The 21,406-nt window shown below is 46.1% G+C and overlaps 1 protein-coding gene across 3 annotated transcripts; it reads left to right on the top strand.

The window, feature by feature from the left end:
• Window positions 1-6,390: 6,390 nt before the first annotated feature.
• Window positions 6,391-19,295, top strand: SSBP1 (single stranded DNA binding protein 1). 3 transcript variants are annotated; one of them, XM_066634012.1, is made up of 7 exons: window positions 6,391-6,475; window positions 10,725-10,794; window positions 11,735-11,795; window positions 13,026-13,166; window positions 14,764-14,851; window positions 16,795-16,883; window positions 19,125-19,295. In XM_066634012.1, exons 2-7 carry the CDS (start codon window positions 10,771-10,773, stop codon window positions 19,166-19,168), a joined length of 447 nt encoding a protein of 148 aa, XP_066490109.1. In that variant the 5' UTR covers window positions 6,391-6,475; window positions 10,725-10,770; the 3' UTR covers window positions 19,169-19,295. The 3 variants fall into 3 exon arrangements, with proteins under 3 accessions (XP_066490109.1, XP_066490112.1, XP_066490111.1); XM_066634015.1 differs by lacking the exon at window positions 6,391-6,475 and adding an exon at window positions 8,076-8,098; XM_066634014.1 differs by lacking the exon at window positions 6,391-6,475 and adding an exon at window positions 10,432-10,538.
• Window positions 19,296-21,406: the final 2,111 nt, after the last annotated feature.

The following is a 21,406-nucleotide window of genomic DNA, read 5'->3' as shown; positions in this document are numbered from 1 at the left end:
CCCCCCAAACATGACTAAACATGGTTTTACCTCTAGCTGCTGGACAGCACCAAGATTTTAGTTGCAGAGCTGCTTTAAAAAAAAGAAAGTGACACTTGTGTGAATAAAGCTTTTAATCTTTGTTTTATTTAAAAGTGTTTGTGTGGGGATGTCTTTTTGATCTTAACAAAGGAGGGTTGATGACTTAAATCTTGTTGACACATTTGTTGTGGCTGATTTTTCTGGATGTATTCAATTTATAGAGGAGACAAGAGCGATTTAGGGTTCAGTATTTTCAGGTTGCATTACAGAACTTGGTCCATCAGCTAAGGGACGCTCATAACAATGTAGTGATAAATGTGTGCAATAACTATAGAAGGCACCAGAAAATTGCCTGCTTGCCAAGCTTATTGAACATTCCTGCCTCCTAAGCAAAAGAGGCTCAAAAATAGAAAAAGCTGTATGTAGCCTCAAAAGTTTCCTATTAATGACTCAAGACAGCCTGCTTCATTGCTCTTTCTTGCAGCACCTGCAAACTGATTTATTGAAATATTGCCAAGGGTGCCTGAGGTCTGGATAAGAACTGGAATACAGAGCAGGCTCTAACTGTGGACAAAAAGCCACGAATGGGAGCAGCAGAAGTATTTATCATAACAAAAAATTGTCTACTCCCTGGGCCTTCAAAGATTGTGCGGGTCATTCATCATGTGAGTGACTTTCAACTGTACAAACTATTGCTTTGCCACAGAAGAACAGTGCTTTTTTCCGGCATGCCAACTGTAGTCTATGCAAAAATGAATGGGTCACATTGTCACGGGACCACATTTGGAGTTGTATCAAATAGCTTTTGGTTTCTCTGTAGTTTTCATTCTGCTACTTCATAAGATTTGCTATGGCGTGTACCAAATTTTTGCAGTAGCATATGGGTGCCAGTGAAGTGTTACAAGCTCACTTTTGTTTGGTGCAAAACTCTTTTGCCTCTAGAGCAGTGACTTTCAACCCCTGTGCCATCGCACACTGGTGTGCCACAGATGGTCCACAGGTGTGCCACAGGAGTTTAGGGAGGGTCATATATTAGTAGGGCAATTGGGGGATTTGAGCCTCATACCAGTAGCATGGTGTGCCTTGTCAATGGTAAAAAAAACTGATGGTGTGCCTTGACAATTTGAGTGCCTTATCAGTGTGCTGTGAGATGAAAAGGGTTGAAAATCGCTGCTCCAGAGACTAGTATCTTGTTTTAGGGGCTAATGTTCCTTAATGCTACATGGGAATGATTTCTCCTATAGCTGCTGCAGGCCTACTAAGGCATTTGAAAGCAAGAAAGGTGTGGACAGGACCCAAATATCTCCACTCAATTCTTCCAGGAGCTACCACCCCTTGTAGCTCACACCAGCCAGATGGTACAAGACCTGAACATCCTACTCAAGGAAGAGAAGCTGTTAGCAAAAGCATTATAATCATTCTGTTTAAGGTGTTTTGAATACTTTTTGTTGGAGAGAAAGTCCCTTTTTTTTCTGTTTACATTTGCAGCTTAGGGTGGGCACCTATACTTATAAGCTTCCTTATGCACTTACCATTTGCTATACTTCACATGCAGAAGGTCCCAGTTTCAATACCTGGCACAGCCAGTAAAAGGGGCAGCTAGGCAAGCTTTTTTTCCCATGTCACCTGTCACAACCCTGCAGAGCTGATACCTGTGAGTATAAACTGTCCTGGGCTAGCTGGCCCAATGATCTGACCTGGTATAAGGTAGCATCATCTGTTCAATAGGCCCCTGTGTTCCATAAGTGAAATAATTTGGCCTTTCCTGCTCCACAACTAAATAGGTTTGATGTTTGCTGTTACAGCTCCCCAATACCTATGCTTTACCTTACTGTTACTGTTTCGAGAATGTCATCCTTGCCCATCTCTTGTGTGTATGTGTTTCTCTTGATGTGAAGCAACAATTCAATGAACAAGAAGGCTACACATTTTCTGCTGCTCTTGGGAGGCTGTAGGTGTTGGCAGCAACTGGAGAGATGGGGAATGGCTGAAGAACAGAAGCATGGCTGTCATCTTATCCTCTCCAGAAGTAAGCCCCATTGACTATAATGCATAGGAGTGGGCTCTTCCTCATGCTTTTCTGTCCCGTCCCCCTTTCCCCAAAATCATTACAGGAAGCCAAGTGGGGAAAGGAAGAAAGTCAAATATTTGTCATTAGCTGGAATAAGGAAGGTAGAAGAGAGATGTCTCTACCACTGCTACACTGCAGTGCTTAATGAAGAGAATAAAAAGGAACATAAACTGTGGCAAAAGAAATGTAAGAAGGTGATAGGGGAGGCCAAGAGAGACTATGAGGAACGCATGGCCAGCAACATTAAGGGGAATAATAAAAGCTTCTTCAAATATGTTAGAAGCAGGAAACCCGCCAGAGAAGCGGTTGGCCCTCTGGATGGTGAGGGAGGGAAAGGGGAGATAAAAGGAGACCTAGAGATGGCAGAGAAATTAAATGAGTTCTTTGCATCTGTCCTCACGGCAGAAGACCTCGGGCAGATACCGCTGCCCGAACGGCCCCTCCTAACCGAGGAGTTAAGTCAGATAGAGGTTAAAAGAGAAGATGTTTCAGACCTCATTGATAAATTAAAGATCAATAAGTCACCGGGCCCTGATGGCATCCACCCAAGGGTTATTAAGGAATTGAAGAATGAAGTTGCAGATCTCTTGACTAAGGTATGCAACTTGTCCCTCAAAACGGCCACGGTGCCAGAAGATTGGAGGATAGCAAATGTCACGCCTATTTTTAAAAAGGGAAAGAGGGGGGACCCGGGAAACTATAGGCCGGTCAGCCTAACATCCATACTGGGTAAGATGGTGGAATGCCTCATCAAAGATAGGATCTCAAAACACATAGACGAACAGGCCTTGCTGAGGGAGAGTCAGCATGGCTTCTGTAAGGGTAAGTCTTGCCTCACAAACCTTATAGAATTCTTTGAAAAGGTCAACAGGCATGTGGATGCGGGAGAACCCGTGGACATTATATATCTGGACTTTCAGAAGGCGTTTGACACGGTCCCTCACCAAAGGCTACTGAAAAAACTCCACAGTCAGGGAATTAGAGGACAGGTCCTCTCCTGGATTGAGAACTGGTTGGAGGCCAGGAAGCAGAGAGTGGGTGTCAATGGGCAATTTTCACAATGGAGAGAGGTGAAAAGCGGTGTGCCCCAAGGATCTGTCCTGGGACCGGTGCTTTTCAACCTCTTCATAAATGACCTGGAGACAGGGTTGAGCAGTGAAGTGGCTAAGTTTGCAGATGACACCAAACTTTTCCGAGTGGTAAAGACCAGAAGTGATTGTGAGGAGCTCCAGAAGGATCTCTCCAGACTGGCAGAATGGGCAGCAAAATGGCAGATGCGCTTCAATGTCAGTAAGTGTAAAGTCATGCACATTGGGGCAAAAAATCAAAACTTTAGATATAGGCTGATGGGTTCTGAGCTGTCTGTGACAGATCAGGAGAGAGATCTTGGGGTGGTGGTGGACAGGTCGATGAAAGTGTCGACCCAATGTGCGGCGGCAGTGAAGAAGGCCAATTCTATGCTTGGGATCATTAGGAAGGGTATTGAGAACAAAACGGTTAGTATTATAATGCCGTTGTACAAATCGATGGTAAGGCCACACCTGGAGTATTGTGTCCAGTTCTGGTCGCTGCATCTCAAAAAAGACATAGTGGAAATGGAAAAGGTGTAAAAGAGAGCGACTAAGATGATTACTGGGCTGGGGCACCTTCCTTATGAGGAAAGGCTACGGCGTTTGGGCCTCTTCAGCCTAGAAAAGAGACGCTTGAGGGGGGACATGATTGAGACATACAAAATTATGCAGGGGATGGACAGAGTGGATAGGGAGATGCTCTTTACACTCTCACATAATACCAGAACCAGGGGACATCCACTCAAATTGAGTGTTGGGCGGGTTAGGACAGACAAAAGAAAATATTTCTTTACTCAGCGCGTGGTCGGTCTGTGGAACTCCTTGCCACAGGATGTGGTGCTGGCGTCTAGCCTAGACGCCTTTAAAAGGGGATTGGACGAGTTTCTGGAGGAAAAATCCATTATGGGGTACAAGCCATGATGTGTATGCGCAACCTCCTGATTTTAGGAATGGGTTAAGTCAGAATGCCAGATGTAGGGGAGAGCACCAGGATGAGGTCTCTTGTTATCTGGTGTGCTCCCTGGGGCATTTGGTGGGCCGCTGTGAGATACAGGAAGCTGGACTAGATGGGCCTATGGCCTGATCCAGTGGGGCTGTTCTTATGTTCTTATGTTCTTACCTTGCTAGATTCCTAAAAAGCATGTGGGTACTCCTGGAATACCTCTTGCTCAGGAGAAAGTCTCCCTTTATGAAACTGTACTGCTGAGTCTAATCTTCCAGTAGGATTCTGGAAGATTCCATAGCCATCACATTCCTAGCAGAGCCACAGATGTAAGAAAAACCAGATGCATATAACCCAAGGAATCCTGTTCAAACATAGGCTGAGAAATGGAAGCTTCTCTACCAGTGGCCCTTCAGGATAGAAGAAGCTCCAACTCCTGGTAATTTCTATGGATAGCCTTCCCTATTTGGATCTTTTGGAGTCCAAATAAAAAATGGGCAATAGCCCCAAATGTTCCCACATCTATGATGGGTTGGGGGGGGGGCAATTTGCTGTAACCAAATATATTTCAACCTTGGGAAAGCTTCTGCATATTCTGTCCTCCCTGCCAAAGCCACCTACTCTCCAATAGGCATGTGCTGAGAAAGCAAAGTTGAATAACCACTTGTGGGTGAGAGTTTTATTCAGGAGTTTAAAGGCACATTTTCAAATTTTCAGTTCTCCAGTGAGAACAGAATTTATTTAACCCATTTCTGTCTGGCCCACAGGTGTACACATTTGGTCCCTGTTGCGTATGTGCAACTTTAGACAGAAATACACAACAGGGACCAAATGTATACACCGGTGGGCCAGGCAGAAATGGGTTACTAGTAGCAGTAACTAGTAGTAGTAATAGAGCTACTACTCTACTACTACTAGTAGCTCTACTACTACTCTACTAGTGGTAGTAGCTCTACTACTACTCTACTAGTGGTAGTAGAGCTAGAGCTACTAGTAGTAGTAGAGTAGTAGCTCTACTACTGCCCCACTGGTGTGTGTCAATGGGGTGTTCTTTTCCCCCCATCTTTTGTTTGTAATTTTGTCCAGACTTGGAATCCTGTCCCAGTGGTAGCAAATCCCCCCCTTGTTTTAGATGTGGGGGGAATTTGGGGCTGTGGCTCCCTATTCTTCCTTTCTTTTTCTTGGCTCAAGCCTATTAGGGCGGCTTTCCCTATAGAATCTATAGGGAGCTGCAGCCTCCCATAGCAGAGAACCTGCAGTTCTCTCTCTGCATCACAATCTCTGCGCATGAACTGGAGGTTGTCCATGACTTTGTGTACCTTGCCTCAACGATCTCCGACACTCTTTCTCTCGATATTGAGCTAAACAAACGCACCGGTAAAGCAGCTACCACGTTTTCCAGACTCACAAAGAGAGTCTGGTCCAACAAGAAGCTGATGGAACATACCAAGATCCAGGTCTACAGAGCTTTCGTCCTGAGTACACTTCTGTACTGCAGCGAGTCATGGACTCTTTGCTCACAACAGGAGAGGAAACTGAACGCTTTCCACATGCGCTGCCTCCGACGCATTCTCGGCATCACCTGGCAGGACAAAGTTCCTAACAATACAGTCCTGGAACGTGCTGGAATCCCTAGCATGTATGCACTTCTGAAACAGACGCCTGCGTTGGCTCGGTCATGTTGTGAGAATGGATGATGGCTGGATCCCAAAGGATCTCCTCTATGGAGAACTCGTGCAAGGAAAGCGCCCTACATGTAGACCACAAGGACATCTGCAAGAGGGATCTGAAGGCCTTAGGAGTGGACCTCAACAGGTGGGAAACCCTGGCCTCTGAGTGGCCCGCTTGGAGGCAGGCTCTGCAACATGGCCTTTCCCAGTTTGAAGAGACACTTTGCCAACAGTCTGAGGCTAAGAGGCAAAGAAGGAAGGCCCATAGCCAGGGAGACAGACCAGGGACAGACTGCACTTGCTCCCAGTGTGGAAGGGATTGTCACTCCCGGATTGGCCTTTTCAGCCACGCTAGACGCTGTGCCAGAACCACCTTTCAGAGCGCGATACCATAGTCTTTCGAGACTGAAGGTTGCCAAATGCTCTGCCTCCATAGAGGTAGAAAAAGGCTACGGAGACGCACAACAAGCACTTCCGGTGAGCATGCAAAGCTCTGAGTGTCGACGCTCTAGCCTCGGGCACCTCTATGGTAAGACTCATCCTTGCGTGGCATTGTCATAGCCAAGAGTGGGGAAGGTGTTCGGCGGGAGACCGGACGTGTCTGCGGAGGTGCGCGTGGCTGCGTCTCTAGGGCCGCGTGCCGCTTCCTGTGATCCTGTGGAGCGCCGCGAGGGAGGCTGCAGCTGGGACGCCGGGAGAGGTAGGCTGCAGGAAGGCAGGCGGGACTCCTGGAGCGCCCAGCATGCACTCAGTTCCCCTGCACTGGGCTGTGCATCATGCAGGGAGCTTCCAGAGGGGCCTCTGGTGCTGCCCCCCCGCCCCTGGGTCTCTGCTGTGCTACAGTCCTCTTCACCCACTTCCTGCCCCCACCCAGGCTCCCAGGCACTTGCTCTCCAAAGTGTGCCTGCTGTAGAAGTAGGTGATGGTAGGCTTGTAGGTGTGGTCAGCAGGTATATGTTGGGGGAGGGATATAGGTATGTTATGGGAGATGCAGAGGTGTGGTAGGTATATGTTATACCTACCTCATGCATCTGCTTTCCAAAGTGTACCTACTAAGTGTACCTCCAAAGTGTACCTACTAAGTAAGTGATGGTAGGTATATAGGTATGTTGGCATCCTTCAGTCTTGGAAGACTATGGTGTCACGCTCTGAATGGTGGTTCTGGAACAGAGTGTGCTCTCCAGTGCGCGAAGCCTGGGTAAAGTAGGTATGGAGGATAGGCTGTTACCCATGCAGCAAATCCCCCCTCTCCATGTCGCTGAAATGGTCCAATGGAAAGGCAGAGGCCAATACGGTTGGTTCCAGCGGCGTCGCAGGAGTTGCCAGAACGTGACTGTGTTCAGCCATGAACTGCCTCAGGGACTCCGGCTCCGGATTTTGCCTCGAGGTTGACTCCTGAAGCCTTTTCCATAACTGGATGTAGCCACAAGGCAGTGGAGGTTTGGGATCAGAGTTTTCCTTCTCTCAAATGACCTGCCTTCCCAGCCTTCCCAGGCTGACCGGGATATAGGTATGATAAGTAGATATATAGGTATGGTATATGTTGTGGTAGGTATATGTTATACCTACTTCATGCATCTGCTTTCCAAAGTGTCTGCCTACTGCAGACATATGTTATGGTAGGCATACAGGTATGATAGATAGATATATAGGTATGGTGTATGTTATGGTAGGTATATAGATAGGTATATGGTTACAGTAAGTAAGTATGTGGTATATAGGTATGTTATGATCGGTATATAGGTATGTTATGGTAGGTATATAACAGTGATTTTCAACCTATTTCATCTTGTGGCACACTGACAAGGCGCTAAAATTGTCAAGGCGCACCATCGGTTTTTTGACAATTGACAAGTCACACTGCACTGACAGCAGGGGCTCGCATTCCCCAGTAGACCCACTAACAAATGATCCTCCCCCAAACACCCGCAGACCATCTGTGGCACACACACCTGTGTGCTATGATTGAAATTAGCTGGTATATAGGTATCGTTAATAGGTATATGTTAGGGTAGGTATATAGGTATGTTATGGTAGGTAGGTATATGTTATGGAAGGTATATAGGTACGTTCAGGGTGACCAGATGTCATAACCACAAGAGGATGAGGCATGCCAACAAAATAAAAGCTATGTTAATTTAAACAATATATTACTTATTATTAAGTTTAAAACTATATTGCATACAATTTTATTAATTACAAGAAGGCTATGAGAACCCTGCTCATAGGGAAAAAGACATTTAAATTCTTTTCCAGGACACAAGGCTAAAAAAGAGGACATGTCCTAGAAAAAGAAGACAGCTGGTCACCCTGGGTATGTTAGGTAGGTATAACCCCTGCTAACTGGGTAAGAGGCACTCTTTCAAGTGGGTGCTCCTCTTTTATTTAGCAGGGAGAGAGTAACTGGCCCTCCTCATCCCAGCAGTGTCTTTTCTAGTGGCTGTCTGCTGCTCTTCTTTTTCTTTCTTTATAACATTTTTATACCACCCTTCCTCCAAGGATCTCAGGGTGGTGCACATAGTTCCTTCCCTCCTTTTGTCCTCACAACAACCCTGTGAGGTAAGTAAGGCTATGTCTGGACTAAGGTCACTCAGGAATCTACATGGCTAAGAGGGGATTGGAACCTGGATTAAGGTCAACTCCCAAACCACAACACCATTCTGGCTCTCTTTCTGCATCTTTTTAGATTGTGAACCCTTTTGGGACAGAAGCCATTAGTTATTTGATTTTCTCTGTAAACCGCTTTGTGAGTTTTTCATTGAAAAGCGGTCAATAAGTACTGTTAATAATGATAATAATATGTTGCAGTGTGGCTCTTGCTTCCCTTGTGTCTCCCATCAGTGGCAATCTCCCAGTTAACTGCACTGCAAGCCCCTTCTCTGTTTGCTTGAAACCCTGTGTCCATTGCATGAGAGAGAAGCTTTCATTTCTCAGCTTATGTTTGAACAGGATTCCTTGAGTTATCTGCATCTGTTTTTTTCCCCCTGATGGTCTTGTGGCTCTGCCATATATAATATAAATTTGTATTTGAGACATACAAAATTATGCAGGGGATGGATAGAGAGATGCTCTTTTCCCTCTCACACACAACACCAGAACCAGAGGACATCCACTAAGACTGAGTGTCGAGAGAGTTAGGACAGACAAAGGAAACTTTTTTTTCCCCCAGCACATCATTAGTCTTGGATGGGAGACCACCTGGGAATACTGGGTGCTGTAGGCTTATACCATAGCCTTTCGAGACTGAAGGTTGCCAACCACCATTAGTCTGTGGAACTCTTTGCCACACAATGTGCTGATGGCATCTGGCCTAGATGCTTTTAACAGGGAATTGGACAGATTTCGGAAGGAAAAGTCTATCACAGGTTACAAGCCATGATGGGCGTGTGCAACCTCCTGGTTTTAGCAGTAGGCTTCCTCAGAAAGCCAGATGCAAGGGAGGGCACCAGGATGTAGGTCTCTTGTTGTCTTATGCTCTCTGAGGCATATGTTGTCTTATGTGCTCCCTGAGGCTCCCTGGGCTCCTGATGGGCCACTGATGGATGCTCCTGATACAGAAGCTGGACTTGATGGGTCTTTGGCCTGATCCAGCGGGGCTCTTCTTATGAGTGGGATGGCAGTGGTCTGGCTCCAACTAGAATCCTACTGGAACATTAGATTCAGCAGTACAGTTTCATAAAGGGAGACTTTCTCTTTAACAAAAGGCATTCCATGAGTACCCACGTGCTTTTTAGAGATCTAGCAGGATAAGCCCTGCAGTGTAGCCGTGGTAGAGGCATCTCTCATCTACCTTCCTTATTCCAGCTCATGAAGAGTATTTGATGCTGTTCCTTTCCCCACGTAGCTTCCTGTAATGACTTCGGGGAAAGGGGGGAGAGAAAGTAAGCCCTATTATAGTGCATGTTTTCCGTAGCCGTAGCGCACTTCTACAGGGTGATGTTTTCCAACGCCTGTTCCTCAAAGCCTCTGGAAACGCATCTTACTTTGGAGTTATTGTGCAGGGTTGTGGGGGGATCAGTAGGGTTGCCAGGCTTTGTTACAGGGGAAGATGTTTTGTCCCTTGTAGCATTACTATTGAAGAGATTACACAAGCACTCAGTTGGAGGGTCCCTGATGTTTGGAATTTGGATCTGGAGAAGTTAATGCAATGCAATTCCCTCTAACCATAAAATAGTGGGTTTTAAACATTTGTGAGTTTTTCCTTATGTTTATGTGCCACATTCTTATGAGCAGCTTTTAAAAAAATGTTGCTGCCTAGCTTGAGTTGTTAGAAAGAGGTAGACATTATTTTCGAAGAAAGGCAGGCTAGACTTGAACCCTTGTCCTGATACACATTTACTTGGAAACTAGTTGGGTTTAAATGCATCGAACATGATGGACCTGCTAGCCTTCCCCTTACCTGTTAACCAAGCTGTGACTGCTTGCTGTTAACGATTCTCCCATAAACAGCACCCTTTCCTCCATGTGTGCCTGAATGGTGATGTTGACGGAAACATCTGCTGTGCATTGCTCAGTTTCTTCTGCTTCTTATTCCTGTTTCTGTTCTCCACTCCACCCCATGCTTTGTTTTGTTTCCCCCAGTTTCTGTTGTGGGGAATGAGTTACAGAAATGAAAGTGAAAGTCGTAGTGGCAGCTGCAGTGTTTTAGTGGATGGTGCTGTAATTTTAGTTCAGGAGTTTGTTTCACCAGGCACCAATCTGAAAATAGGCTGAGAACTGAATTTTGCTGGGCTTTTGTGCCTCATGTATATCCAGTGTATCTGGTAGGTCCTGGAAAGCTTAAGCAATTTCTGCTCAACATTGCAACAGGGGCCAAATGTGTACACCTGTGGGCTGGGCAGAAATGGTTTTAAACTGCTGTGCACCCACAAATAATTCATTCTGAGAATGGGAGATAGATCTATAAGGTAACTGGCAACTGAATGTTTAATAATGTATTTCTCTTTCAGAGTAACAAGAAAAGCATCTGAAATAGAATTCAGAAAAACAGCAGAAATGTTTCGCAGGCCATTGCTACAGGTAACTATTTGTTTTCTTTTGTTGCGCTTTTAGAGTAATCTGCTCCAAGGGATAGACGACTGTGATCCAGGAGCTGAAGGCTCTGGTTCCTATTTGTTGGACTTCTCTCATCAGCTGGAGAGGCAGGGCAGGCAGGCAGGCAAACCCAGGAATGGAAGTGCAGAAGAAGCAGGGGCCTACAAGGGAAGGAGGGGTCTCTGGAAATGAGATTTGGGACCTTGGAGGGGGAGTGGTCTGAAAAAATAAGGAAATGTTGGAAAGTGGAGGGAGAACTGAGTTGGAGCAGAGCTCTGCTCTCCAGTAGGTAGGACTTACTAACGGGGGAGGCCCCACCAACAGTGCCTCTGTTGTGTTTTTCTCCCTGGTGAATGTATGTAGCTTAAGTGCCCCTGTTTTTTAAACATTTACAAAACTTTGTCTGCAAACGCAGCCACCTGATCTGTGCCACATGGACCTAAGCTTCCTTTCTGAGTGAAGATGTTGATTCTGGTATGCAGCCTTCATGATCAGAAGGACAATAGGCTGGTTGGCCTGTTTGTAAGGCCTAGGAAACTACTGGCACTGGGCTGCTAACAGAAGACGAAATGTGGAGGTGGTTGTTTGATTTGTCACCTACGAGCTAAGTAGGGGATAGATGCCTTTACACTATAGAAATCTCTGTCTAGCTACTTATTTGCAGGCAGGTTTCCTGCTTCCTTTTGTTTTTTCACAGTTTCTTCTGGTAGGGCTTGAGAATCCCTTATTTCTTAGCACTAGCAAATATGCAGTGCTGAAGGTGGGTGGTGGTGGCTGTCAGCTGCCCAAACACCTAAGCCCAGCCATACTCATGGCTGTTCACATCAGCCTCTTTCCCTGTCAAGGGACAATTTCCCCCAGAACTGCCCTATCAGAGTGACTTGGACAAGGGCAGTCTGTGTTTGACCCATGTCTCTTTTCCTAGGTCCTGCGTCAGTTTGTGAGACATGAGTCGGAGTCGACAATGCCCTTGGTCCTTGAAAGATGTAAGTTGTTTGTTTGGACGCACCGTGTGTGACTTCTGTGAATCACATAGAATCAGGCAGGGGCATTGTTGTTGGCATTTTTCCATGCAATTTCTGTCTAGAACTTGACTGGCTTGCTTGCTTGTTTTTATTCTTAAAGGGTTTTTTGTGCTTCTTTTCTTGCCGAAGGCAACAAGGAAAACAACAATGAAAAATGTAAAGATGTTAATAATACTTCAAAAACATCAACGTAATAATCCCCAAATGAATGGGCAATTAGCAACACATGCTTGTCAAATCCCCACCCCCAGAAGCCCCAGGAAACTTAAAAACCAGACAAAATATTCCCCTTCCCCTGAAGCACAGTGAAAAGCCAGGTCTTGATGTGGCACCTAAAGGACTGAAGGGGCCATCAAGCTTTTGAGGAGAGAGATCTATCATCTTTTAAAGCAGCTGTTCCCAAACTTACCATGGTCACAGTGGCCTTCCTGGCTCTCCCAGGTGCCACCATCTTGGCTTGTTACACCCAGGAGAGCTGGGAAGGATGCTCGGAACATCCCATGGTGGTCCTGTGTGTTTGCCACTTCACCCAGTTTGGGAACCATTGTGTGAAAGACTTTTTAGCTGCCTGCCATCTAGAACATGAGATTGTAAGAATTGGCCTGGTGGGTTCGCACAACGTCTAGCAGTCTGTTAACAACAGCAGAAGGGCAACTGCCTTCCCTTCTGCTGCATTTGATATACAGAGGTACATTACCTTGTGCTTGGAGGTTCCATTGAGTTGTCACAAAATTTGCCTGAGAGAGGCCCATCTTCCATGAATTTGTCTTTTTTTATTTTTAAATAAGAATCTGCCCAACTGGTAGGTGACTCTTGTTATGCCCAGCTCCTTTGTTGATTAGATCTCTCTTTTTATATGACGCTGCTCCTTGGCCATGGGTAGTTTTTGAATTGGTTGTTGACTTTTTTTGTGGGGAAGGCTGATCTTAAATCTGATATGAGCCAGCTTAGGCAACTCATTTTGGAACAGAAAAGCAGGTTATAAATGTTCTCACAAAGTAAAATGAACTGTGAGTAGTTGCAAGCCCTGGAAGCTCTTTGATATGTAGGGGAGCTTTTTTGCTGCTTGGGTGCAGGCCTATTGACTGCACATCACGTTGGCTTGTTTAATAGTGTGGTGTGGTGTCAAGAGTGCATCACCTGTAACCACTTCGGCTCCGAACCTCACAGGTAATTTTGTCACATTTTTAGCAATGAACCGTATCCAGCTACTTGGCCGGGTGGGACAGGATCCTGTCATGAGGCAAATGGAAGGAAAAAATCCAGTTACAATTTTCAGCCTTGCAACTAACGAGATGTGGCGATCGGGAGACAGTGAGGTGTTTCAGGGAGGTGAGTGTGCGCTACCAAAGGTGTAACTGCCTTGTGTCGTAAGTTTTGGGACTGACCCGATGTAAAATGAAACAGAGCCTTAACCCCTTCACTGTTGTGTAGTTTAGTTGAAGCCTATGTTATGGTACCAATGCCGAATATACGTTGACCTCCGTAACTACGCCCTCCTCCTGCATGCAGAAATATCCCACTTAAGACAGCCCTAAGGCCAGATAAAGTCCTACTGCATTTCTTTTACTTTGGTAGTGGGAACTGTCTGGCATAGGAAGGGATGTTCAATAATGCTCTAGGTCACAGTGTTTCTCTAACTGTGGGTCAGGTCCCACTAGGTGGGACATGAGCCAATTTCAGGTGGGCCCCCATTCATTTCAATATTTTATTTTTAATATATTAGACTGGATGCTACCATGGTCTGTGACTGCATTTGGGGAAATATGACAGACCTGTACTTTTAACAAGCTACTATGTATATTCTTTTAACAATGATAGTAAATGGGACTTACTCCTGAGTAAGTGTGGGTAGGATTGCAGCCTAGGATTGTGGAAAATTTTCCTGCTTGATGATGTCACTTCCGGTCATGACATCACTTCTAGTGGGCCCTGACAGATTCTCATTCTAAAAAAATGGGTCCCGGTACTAAATGTGTGAGAACCAGTGGGCCTCATGCAAAATCTTCTGAAGTCCTGGGCTCCACGCTACACTTATCTCAAACTTCTAGTCCTTAATTTTTAGAGGACCTTGGGTCTCATTTTTCTTTCTTTGTTTCTTCCCTGTATCCTTTCTTACTCTTCACTCCTTGGGATCTCATTTGCCTTTAGCTCCCTTCACATACTTATGTCTTTGTGGCTTATGCCGTGCTGGTTCCTATGCTTAAAGCAGGTTCCTGTTGCCAGACTTGTGGCCCAATCCTGAGCATGTGTAATGCTGGCAAAGCATGTGTTCTGTCAGCATAACACACTTTGCAGCTGTTGTGAACACAACATCAGTAGAGAGCACGGCCTGGCTGCTGCCAAAAATGGCGAGTGGCCAGGTCTGTGCAGCGACAGACACCCAAAGTCTGAGATAAGGCTGCACAGGGGCTGGATGAGAGTTGTGGTGGGCAGAATGGGTTGACGACAGGGCAGGAAGGAAGGCAGATTGGGCATGGGAAGGGATGGGTTTGGCAGCAGCAGGCCTGATCCCACAGGTAAGTGCCGATTTACGCCAGCGATATCACTGGCCAGGTCCAAGTATACCTGCACCAAGCCCTTGGGGGATTACCCTGAGGCAAGGGAACAAATGTTCCCTTAGCCTCAGGAGGCTTCTTGAGGCTGAAACTCCCCCACAGGGTTCAGCAAATGCTGTATTGGTTTTGCTGCACAGGGAGTTGCGGTGGACTGGGCTGTTGGAGCTGTGGCCTCTTTAGCAAGTCTTTTTGAGGTTGATAAGTGTTCTGAGCAGAAACCAACTCACCTCTATGTCCTCTGCTGTCCTAGAGTGACCTCGTAAATAGCAAAGTTCTCCTACTTAAGGAAGGAAACCTCACCATGGTGAGCTTTTGCATGTGCACTAGACACCACGAATGCTGTAACTTCCCCTGTATGTTGTTTGATCCAGGTGATATTACTCAGAAGACAACATGGCACAGGATATCTGTGTTTAGGCCAGGCCTGAGAGATGTGGCGTATCAGTATGTGAAGAAGGGGTGAGTGGAACTGTGGTGAGAACTCTAACTGCCAGGCTACTTGTACAAGCAAGAGTGTCTTACTAGTGCTGTTGGTGTGCTTGAGGGCTAGTTCCTTGTATCACATTGCCTTGGGGAAGCTGATTGTTATTAGAACCCAAATTGTCTCCCCAAAGGTGAGAACCCCCAAATAGGGGATTTTTGCATATCCTGCTGTGTGCTGCTGCCACCGTTCTGTCCACCAGAGATAGACCTGCCCAGTTGTGGGGGATAGATGTGTGTAGTCTGTCAGTTAGTGCAGTGCCTCTTGCTGTGGGAGCTTGTAGACCACAGGTAGCTACTGTGGGTCTAGTAATAGTCAGCAAGTGTATTGTGAGCAGCACCCCTTTGGTGTGTGATTAATTTTGAATACTGAAAACAGTATACCTGGAAAAGGTAAGGGAGAGGAGTCACAGGCAAGGGTCTGGAGCTCAGTGGTAGCACACATGTAAGTGGGGCCAGGTTCAATCTCCGGCAGCATCTCCAGGTAGGACAGGGGAAAAACCCCTGCCTGAAACCCTGGAGAGGCACTGTCATCAAGTGTAGGCAGCACTGAGCCAAGTGGACCAATAGTCTGATCCAGCAGATGGCAGCTTCATAAATGTATTTATGTCCATGTATTTTTCTGGTGGAACAAGAGAATGTAGAGGATTTGGAGTGGGAGATGTGGGTAGATGAAGGAGTTGTGGACCAGCAAGTTCCTATTTCAGATTGTCCCTTGGCCTGAGCCCATTTAGGCAAGTTAGAATGTCTCCACCTGAGCTCCCCAGTCTGCAACAGGGGTATACAAATGCTAACCAATTTTTTGGGAGCTATTGTATGTATGGCAGAGATCAAATGCATGTGAAGTGTGTTTGAATGTTTTAAAGACCTACGAGTATACAATGCATTGCTGAGCTAGGGCATTTGGACTGGACGCACTGCTGCACCTGCAATGCAAGCTTGAGAAAGTGTGGAAATGCAAGCGAAGCCAGCAAAGATGACATGTTGTATGTGTGTGATCATCATGATGCCTTAACTTCCATAGCTACACTTGGAGAATAAGGATAACTTTGGAATGTTCCATTCACATAAGTACCCATTGGACTCTAGCTCTAACCCTAATGAGACAGATAACCCTACTCCAGCTTTGCAAGTAGTTGTAAAAACCTTGGTTTCCTCTGGTTGTGATTGAATTAGCCCAGTGGTTCTCAAACTGGGGCATCGTGACACCCCAGCCTTAGGGCCCTGGACTCTGCCCACTTAAGGGGGTGCAGGGAGCCCTGTGGGACCCTCTACAGGGCTCCCCAAGCTTTAGAAATTGAAAGTGGAGCTATCACATCCCACTTCCAGTTTGCAATTGCAAACCAGGGGTGAGGCATGATCACTCCACTTTCATTTTTTGAAGATTGGGGAGCCCTGCAGAGGGTCACGCAGGGCTTCCTCCACCCCTTGGAGGCTGCTGCAGGGACTGGTAAGTACATGTCAGCCCTTGAGCCCCCCTTAAGGATCACGTTGTTGCCTTCCCTCTGCCCCTTAAGGGGGCAGAGTCCAGGGCCATCACGCAACCACTGGGCTAATTCAATCACCACCAGCGGAAACCAAGGTTTTTACAACTACTTGCAAAGCTGGGGTAGGGTAATCTGTCTCATTAGGGTTAGAGCTGGAGTCCAATGGGTGCCAATGTGAATGGATCATTCAAAATTATCCTTATTCTCCACTGCCTTCCTTGTTCCCCCACACACACTTACAGCGATTCGCAAGCTCCTGGGAGTTTGAGAACCTCTGAATTAGGCAATGAACCGATGTTCATTGGTGGTGATTGAATTAAGCCAATGTTAATGGCAGGGCTTTAAGCATTAATTTAATTATAAGGAGGTAATTTCTGCGTCGTATGCAAATATTGCTATTAATCTTGTTCCCTGCTCTGTGTTTGCTCCTGGCAGGGCCCGCATCTATGTGGAGGGGAAGATAGACTATGGTGAATATGTAGATAAAAGCAATGTAAGGCGGCAAGCCACAACAGTCATCGCAGGTAAAATCTCTATCACTCAAAGCTTGTGGATGGCAGGGGAGAGGATCCAAATTGTCTCCTTTTGCTTATTTCAGTGGTCTTCAACCTTTTTTGTGTCATGACCCCAACTGGAGACCCACCACCTATCCTGCCTCCCTTCTTCAATCTGATCTGCCCCCCCACCTACCTTGTTTTCCCCTCTGTCTTGTGTCTTCACAACAGCCCTGTGAGTTAGTAACCTGAGCAGGGCTGACCTTAGGAGCTTCAGGGCAAGAAAGCAAGAAGAGGCTATGCAGGATTATATCAAGAACTCAGTTTTGATAAGGCAGTACTATTATTGGATTGGATCCAAGCTCTCCCTTGCACAGGCTTTGAAAGCTTGCCACGACGCCCCCCCAAAGGAGGCTTCACTACCCCATTGGGATCCCGACCCCAATGTTGGTTGGGTTGAAGAACATTTTTTTCTGACAATTTGCTGCATATATCTAGACCTGGGCAAGATCTCCAGTTCTCAGTCTGTGTCAGTAGGTGTCGCCATTTGGTGCTATTTAGTGACAAGGACTAAAGGCACTAAGACCAGAGCTGTCAGCCTTCATAACACAAGCCAGTGAGTAGTAGCTAGCAAGTGTTAACGCACTTTCACTCTGCTGGCGGAGGGTGTTCAGGTTGTGTCAGCTTTCCAAAGGATCATGGGCCTTGCCTGAAAGTTCAGTCGCAAGAATTTTTAGCAGGAAATACTTGAATGTCTGGTTATACTACTGCTTAGACTTTGTTCCGACTCTCTTTGCGTCAGGCTCTGAATCACACAAAGATTTTGAAGGTATTTTGAGGAGGAAATAGAGCTGCTAAGAAGAAGAAAAATTAGGGGGCAAGGGGGAAGGAAGTTCATTGCAGATGGCCTAGAATGTTTCTGTTCCCTTGTGTGGAAATGTATTTTCTACAGCCCCCAGCTGACGTGTATTTGTGGATTTGTGTCCTGTTTTTTCTTTCTCTAAATAATTGGAGTGCTCAAGGTGGCCTAAAATCGAGTCAAAAGAAAACAGAAAGATGCTAAATAAGAATGAAATATAAAGTGCAATAATCATAAAACAATAATAAAGAATAGTGCAATAAAAACAGTAGTCAAAATACTGAATACAACCACAAAACCCTAAAGCAACTAAGGGCACAATCCTAAGCAGGTCTGCTCAGAAGTAAGTCCTGTTGTGTTCAGTGAAACTTACTCCCAGGAAAGTGAGGATAGGATTGCAGCCTGAGATAAGAAGGACAGGCAGAAAAGGCAAGTCTTAAAAGTGTATGTACAAAAGCACACAAAAAAGAGTTTGTATGGTTCTGAAAGGAAGCCAATGACAGGAGCCAAGTACCTCTTAGGGAAGAGCGTTCCATATTGTTGGGGAAGCTACCAAGAAGCCTCTGCTCCTAGGGAGTGCTGATCACAGAGCTGCAAAAAGCTATTATTCCAAGCAGGGTTTCTCCAGCAGATCCAAATCACAAGGAGTTGGTGTGGGGGGTCAGTATGGGAGAAGATGCTTCCCTGAGATGCTTCAGACCCAGATTATTTTAGGGACCTACATGTACCTGCATTGTGTCTATGAACCTTCAAGACTGTTGTCAGTTTTCCTAGTCATGAGGCTAACAAGATGATGCTATGAAGAGTTAGGCATGCCTTGACCTATTAATTGCAGTGGACTTGAGTCTCCTTACTCTGTACGTGCCAGGCTTTTAGTAGAATATTTGTATAGATAGCCTGATTTTTATCCAGTTGGGGCCAGATTAGTACACAAAGCCATAATATCATGCAAACAGTTGAAATTGCAAAATCAATGTAAGATACTGTCTTATCCTAAGACTCTTAGGGCCCAATCCTAACCAACTTTCTAGCATTGATGCAGCCGCAATCCAGCCTCGAAGTAAGGGTCTCCTCTTACCTTGAGAAGACCTCCATGACTGCCCACCACCACCACAGGATGCAGTGTACATCCCATTGGCATGGCTGCATCACTCCTGGAAAGTTGGATAGAATTTGGCTCTGTTTGTCCAGCTCAGTACTGTCTGCACTGACAAGTCTCTAGGTTTCAAACCCTACCTGGAAGTGCCAAGGATTGAATCCAGGGCTGCCTTTGTGCAAGGCAGATTTGCTGTGTACCCTGCCTTGTACCACACAAGGTCAGCAGTAGAGTAGTGGGCTTTGATGGTTAATGCTCTGACTCTACATAAGTCAGCCTCTTACTCTCTTGCTCTGTTTTTCCTCCCTCTTTCCAGATAACATCATTTTCCTGAGTGAACAACTTAAAGAAAAGGAATGAGGTGTTCAATATTTGGACTGTGGTTTACTATCTTTTATTTTGGTAGTATTTCCTAATTATGCAATCATGTCTGTTCTTACAATTTCTTTGTCATAATAATAATAATAAAAGAACTTTTAGAACAAATGGTGGGAAACTTGTGAGCGTTCTGGATTCTGTTTGTTCTGTTCTCTCTTCCTTCTTTCAGACCGTTGACATCTGCCTGTTTCACTTCTAAAGGAAAACCAGGGCCAATATGTGACTTGTTTCAGTTCTTTGTTGAACTTGAATCTACTTCTTAACGCTGATGTGGATGAATCTGTATAATTGGATCAGGATATGACTATGCAAATTGGCAAGTCTCGGAGACTAGTTGGATGGCTATATTATCATACTAACTGGGCCTGCTGTAATTAGTTGTGTGTGCCAGAGACCTGGGAGTACTGGCTTGGAAGGACCAACAGTTGGATTCAGTGTAATGTAGCTTTGTACGTCCTTTACATGTGATCAAGATGCACTTGCAAAACCCGATTTCTGTTCTAAAGCCAGCATGGGAGAAAGTCAGGGTAAATAAAACTAGAGAGGTAATTGGTTGTGGCTGCTTAGGCGGGTAACCCAAGACAACAAGGCAGGAGAGAGAGCTAATGAGAAGCCAGATCAAAGTAGATCAACCCACAAGCATTTAAATAGGAAACTACTCCCCCCTACCGGTGGGGTGATGTACATACTGACACCCACAGTTGTGCAGATCTAGCTTGCAAGCTGTCCCTCCTCCAACAGAGGCTAGGTGATAGCCTTGGCTGTTTCCAATGGGCAGCTCAGCAGGTGCTGGAATGGCAGTTTGGGGTAGCACTCAGCGAATGAGTGCAGGGGAGAATAACGAAAGGTTGGAGAAAGAAGAGAGCAGGCTGACACGGGTCCTTGGGGAGTGGAGGGATTAAGGGTGCTTGGCACAGCACCAACAGATAGCTGAGCAACCCATGAGCAACAGGTGATAGTAAGGGAGAGAAGGGGTCCACGACTCAGCCTCTTATAACCAACATTGCCATAGGGAAGTGTAAAGGCAATTGTGGGGGGAACTCATCAAAGATTTTTTTGTGTGTCTTGATGACCTGTCCCCAGGGGATGGATATGGATGCTGCTGTTGCTGTTCTGCACCTTGCAGAGCGGTCCTCAATTGTTCAGGAGGGCCTGAATTATCATACACATCTGGACTGGGTTTATAATGAGGTTGATGAGGGGGAAGCCAAGACTGAAGGCACCTCTTTTGTGTCCACTTTGCTCTGAAGTCCAGAAGCTCCTGGGATCTGGTGTGTTACAGGCCACAATCTGGTGACTGGTCAAGGTGCAACTGGTCCTGGAGTTTTTCAAATGCAATGGGAAGGTGAGGCATCTTCTGAACCAGCCAGCTGGGGGAGGAGAAGGCAGGGCAGAGAAGGTTGCAGTGCCACTCAACCTGTGGTCTGTGGACTGGTTGCCTGTACCTAAGCCATTGGCTGCTGGTCTGCAGGATGCCTGCCAAGCTCTGTGAGAGGCTCTGAGAAGCAGAGGTAGAAGTGGGAAAGGCTAGGTAAGCTGATATGCTATGGACTGGTGCTTATAGTGCCAGCCTGTGGCATATCAGGGGAAAAAATTGCCAGTCTGCAAAAGCAGACCCTTGAAGAAGTGCTGTTCTATAGAACCAAAGTTTGGCCTCTTCACTGAGGCCTGTGGGACCTGATCCCCACTTGCAGTTAGCCCAAGCAAATTGCCTAAAGTCTTATCTGAGTTCTGCTTGCCTGGCATGCATCCAGTACCATGTTATGCGCAGACAAATGGTCAATAGGTCTTCTGCGTCTGCTTTACTGCTGAGCATTGCCCCTTCCGTACGTTGATGCATAGAGGTTGCAGTCCCAGTGGCTCCCAAACCGGACTCTAGCAACATGCGTGCATGACTTTCATGCTCCTGTCAGTTCTCTCTCTCTGCTATTTATGAAGTCTGAGTTGAGTCATCCTTTCTCTGTAACTGCACAAACTTCTCCCCTATCCCTGACTCCTGCCAGCAAAAGTGCAGCTGTACCAGCAAACACTGCATATTTGAAGCTCAGCTGATAAACCACAGAGGACCATGACAGGAGGTGGGGTGCTTGCATTAGCCAGCTGCATGAGACAAAAACCCACTAGCACTGTGACCTATAGCAAATTTTGGCTGATATTTGCACAGCTTCGTACACGTCAGGGGATGTGTCCCTACTTTTCTCTGCCTTGTTAATGAAGCAC

This window comes from Tiliqua scincoides, chromosome 7, assembly GCF_035046505.1.
Source record: "Tiliqua scincoides isolate rTilSci1 chromosome 7, rTilSci1.hap2, whole genome shotgun sequence".
Taxonomy (NCBI): domain Eukaryota; kingdom Metazoa; phylum Chordata; class Lepidosauria; order Squamata; family Scincidae; genus Tiliqua; species Tiliqua scincoides.
The sequence above is the reverse complement of the archived record's forward strand: the minus strand, read 5'-3'. Positions and strand labels throughout refer to the sequence as shown.

What these genes read in the sequence shown, in the direction of transcription:
- SSBP1 (XM_066634012.1), top strand. Translation starts at nt 10,771, where the DNA reads ATGTTTCGCAGGCCATTGCTACAG. An exon ending in CAGTGAGGTGTTTCAGGGAG is followed by an intron (nt 13,167 to 14,763) that starts GTGAGTGTGCGC and finishes TGTTTGATCCAG; the next exon opens with GTGATATTACTCAGAAGACA. An exon ending in TATCAGTATGTGAAGAAGGG is followed by an intron (nt 14,852 to 16,794) that starts GTGAGTGGAACT and finishes TGCTCCTGGCAG; the next exon opens with GGCCCGCATCTATGTGGAGG.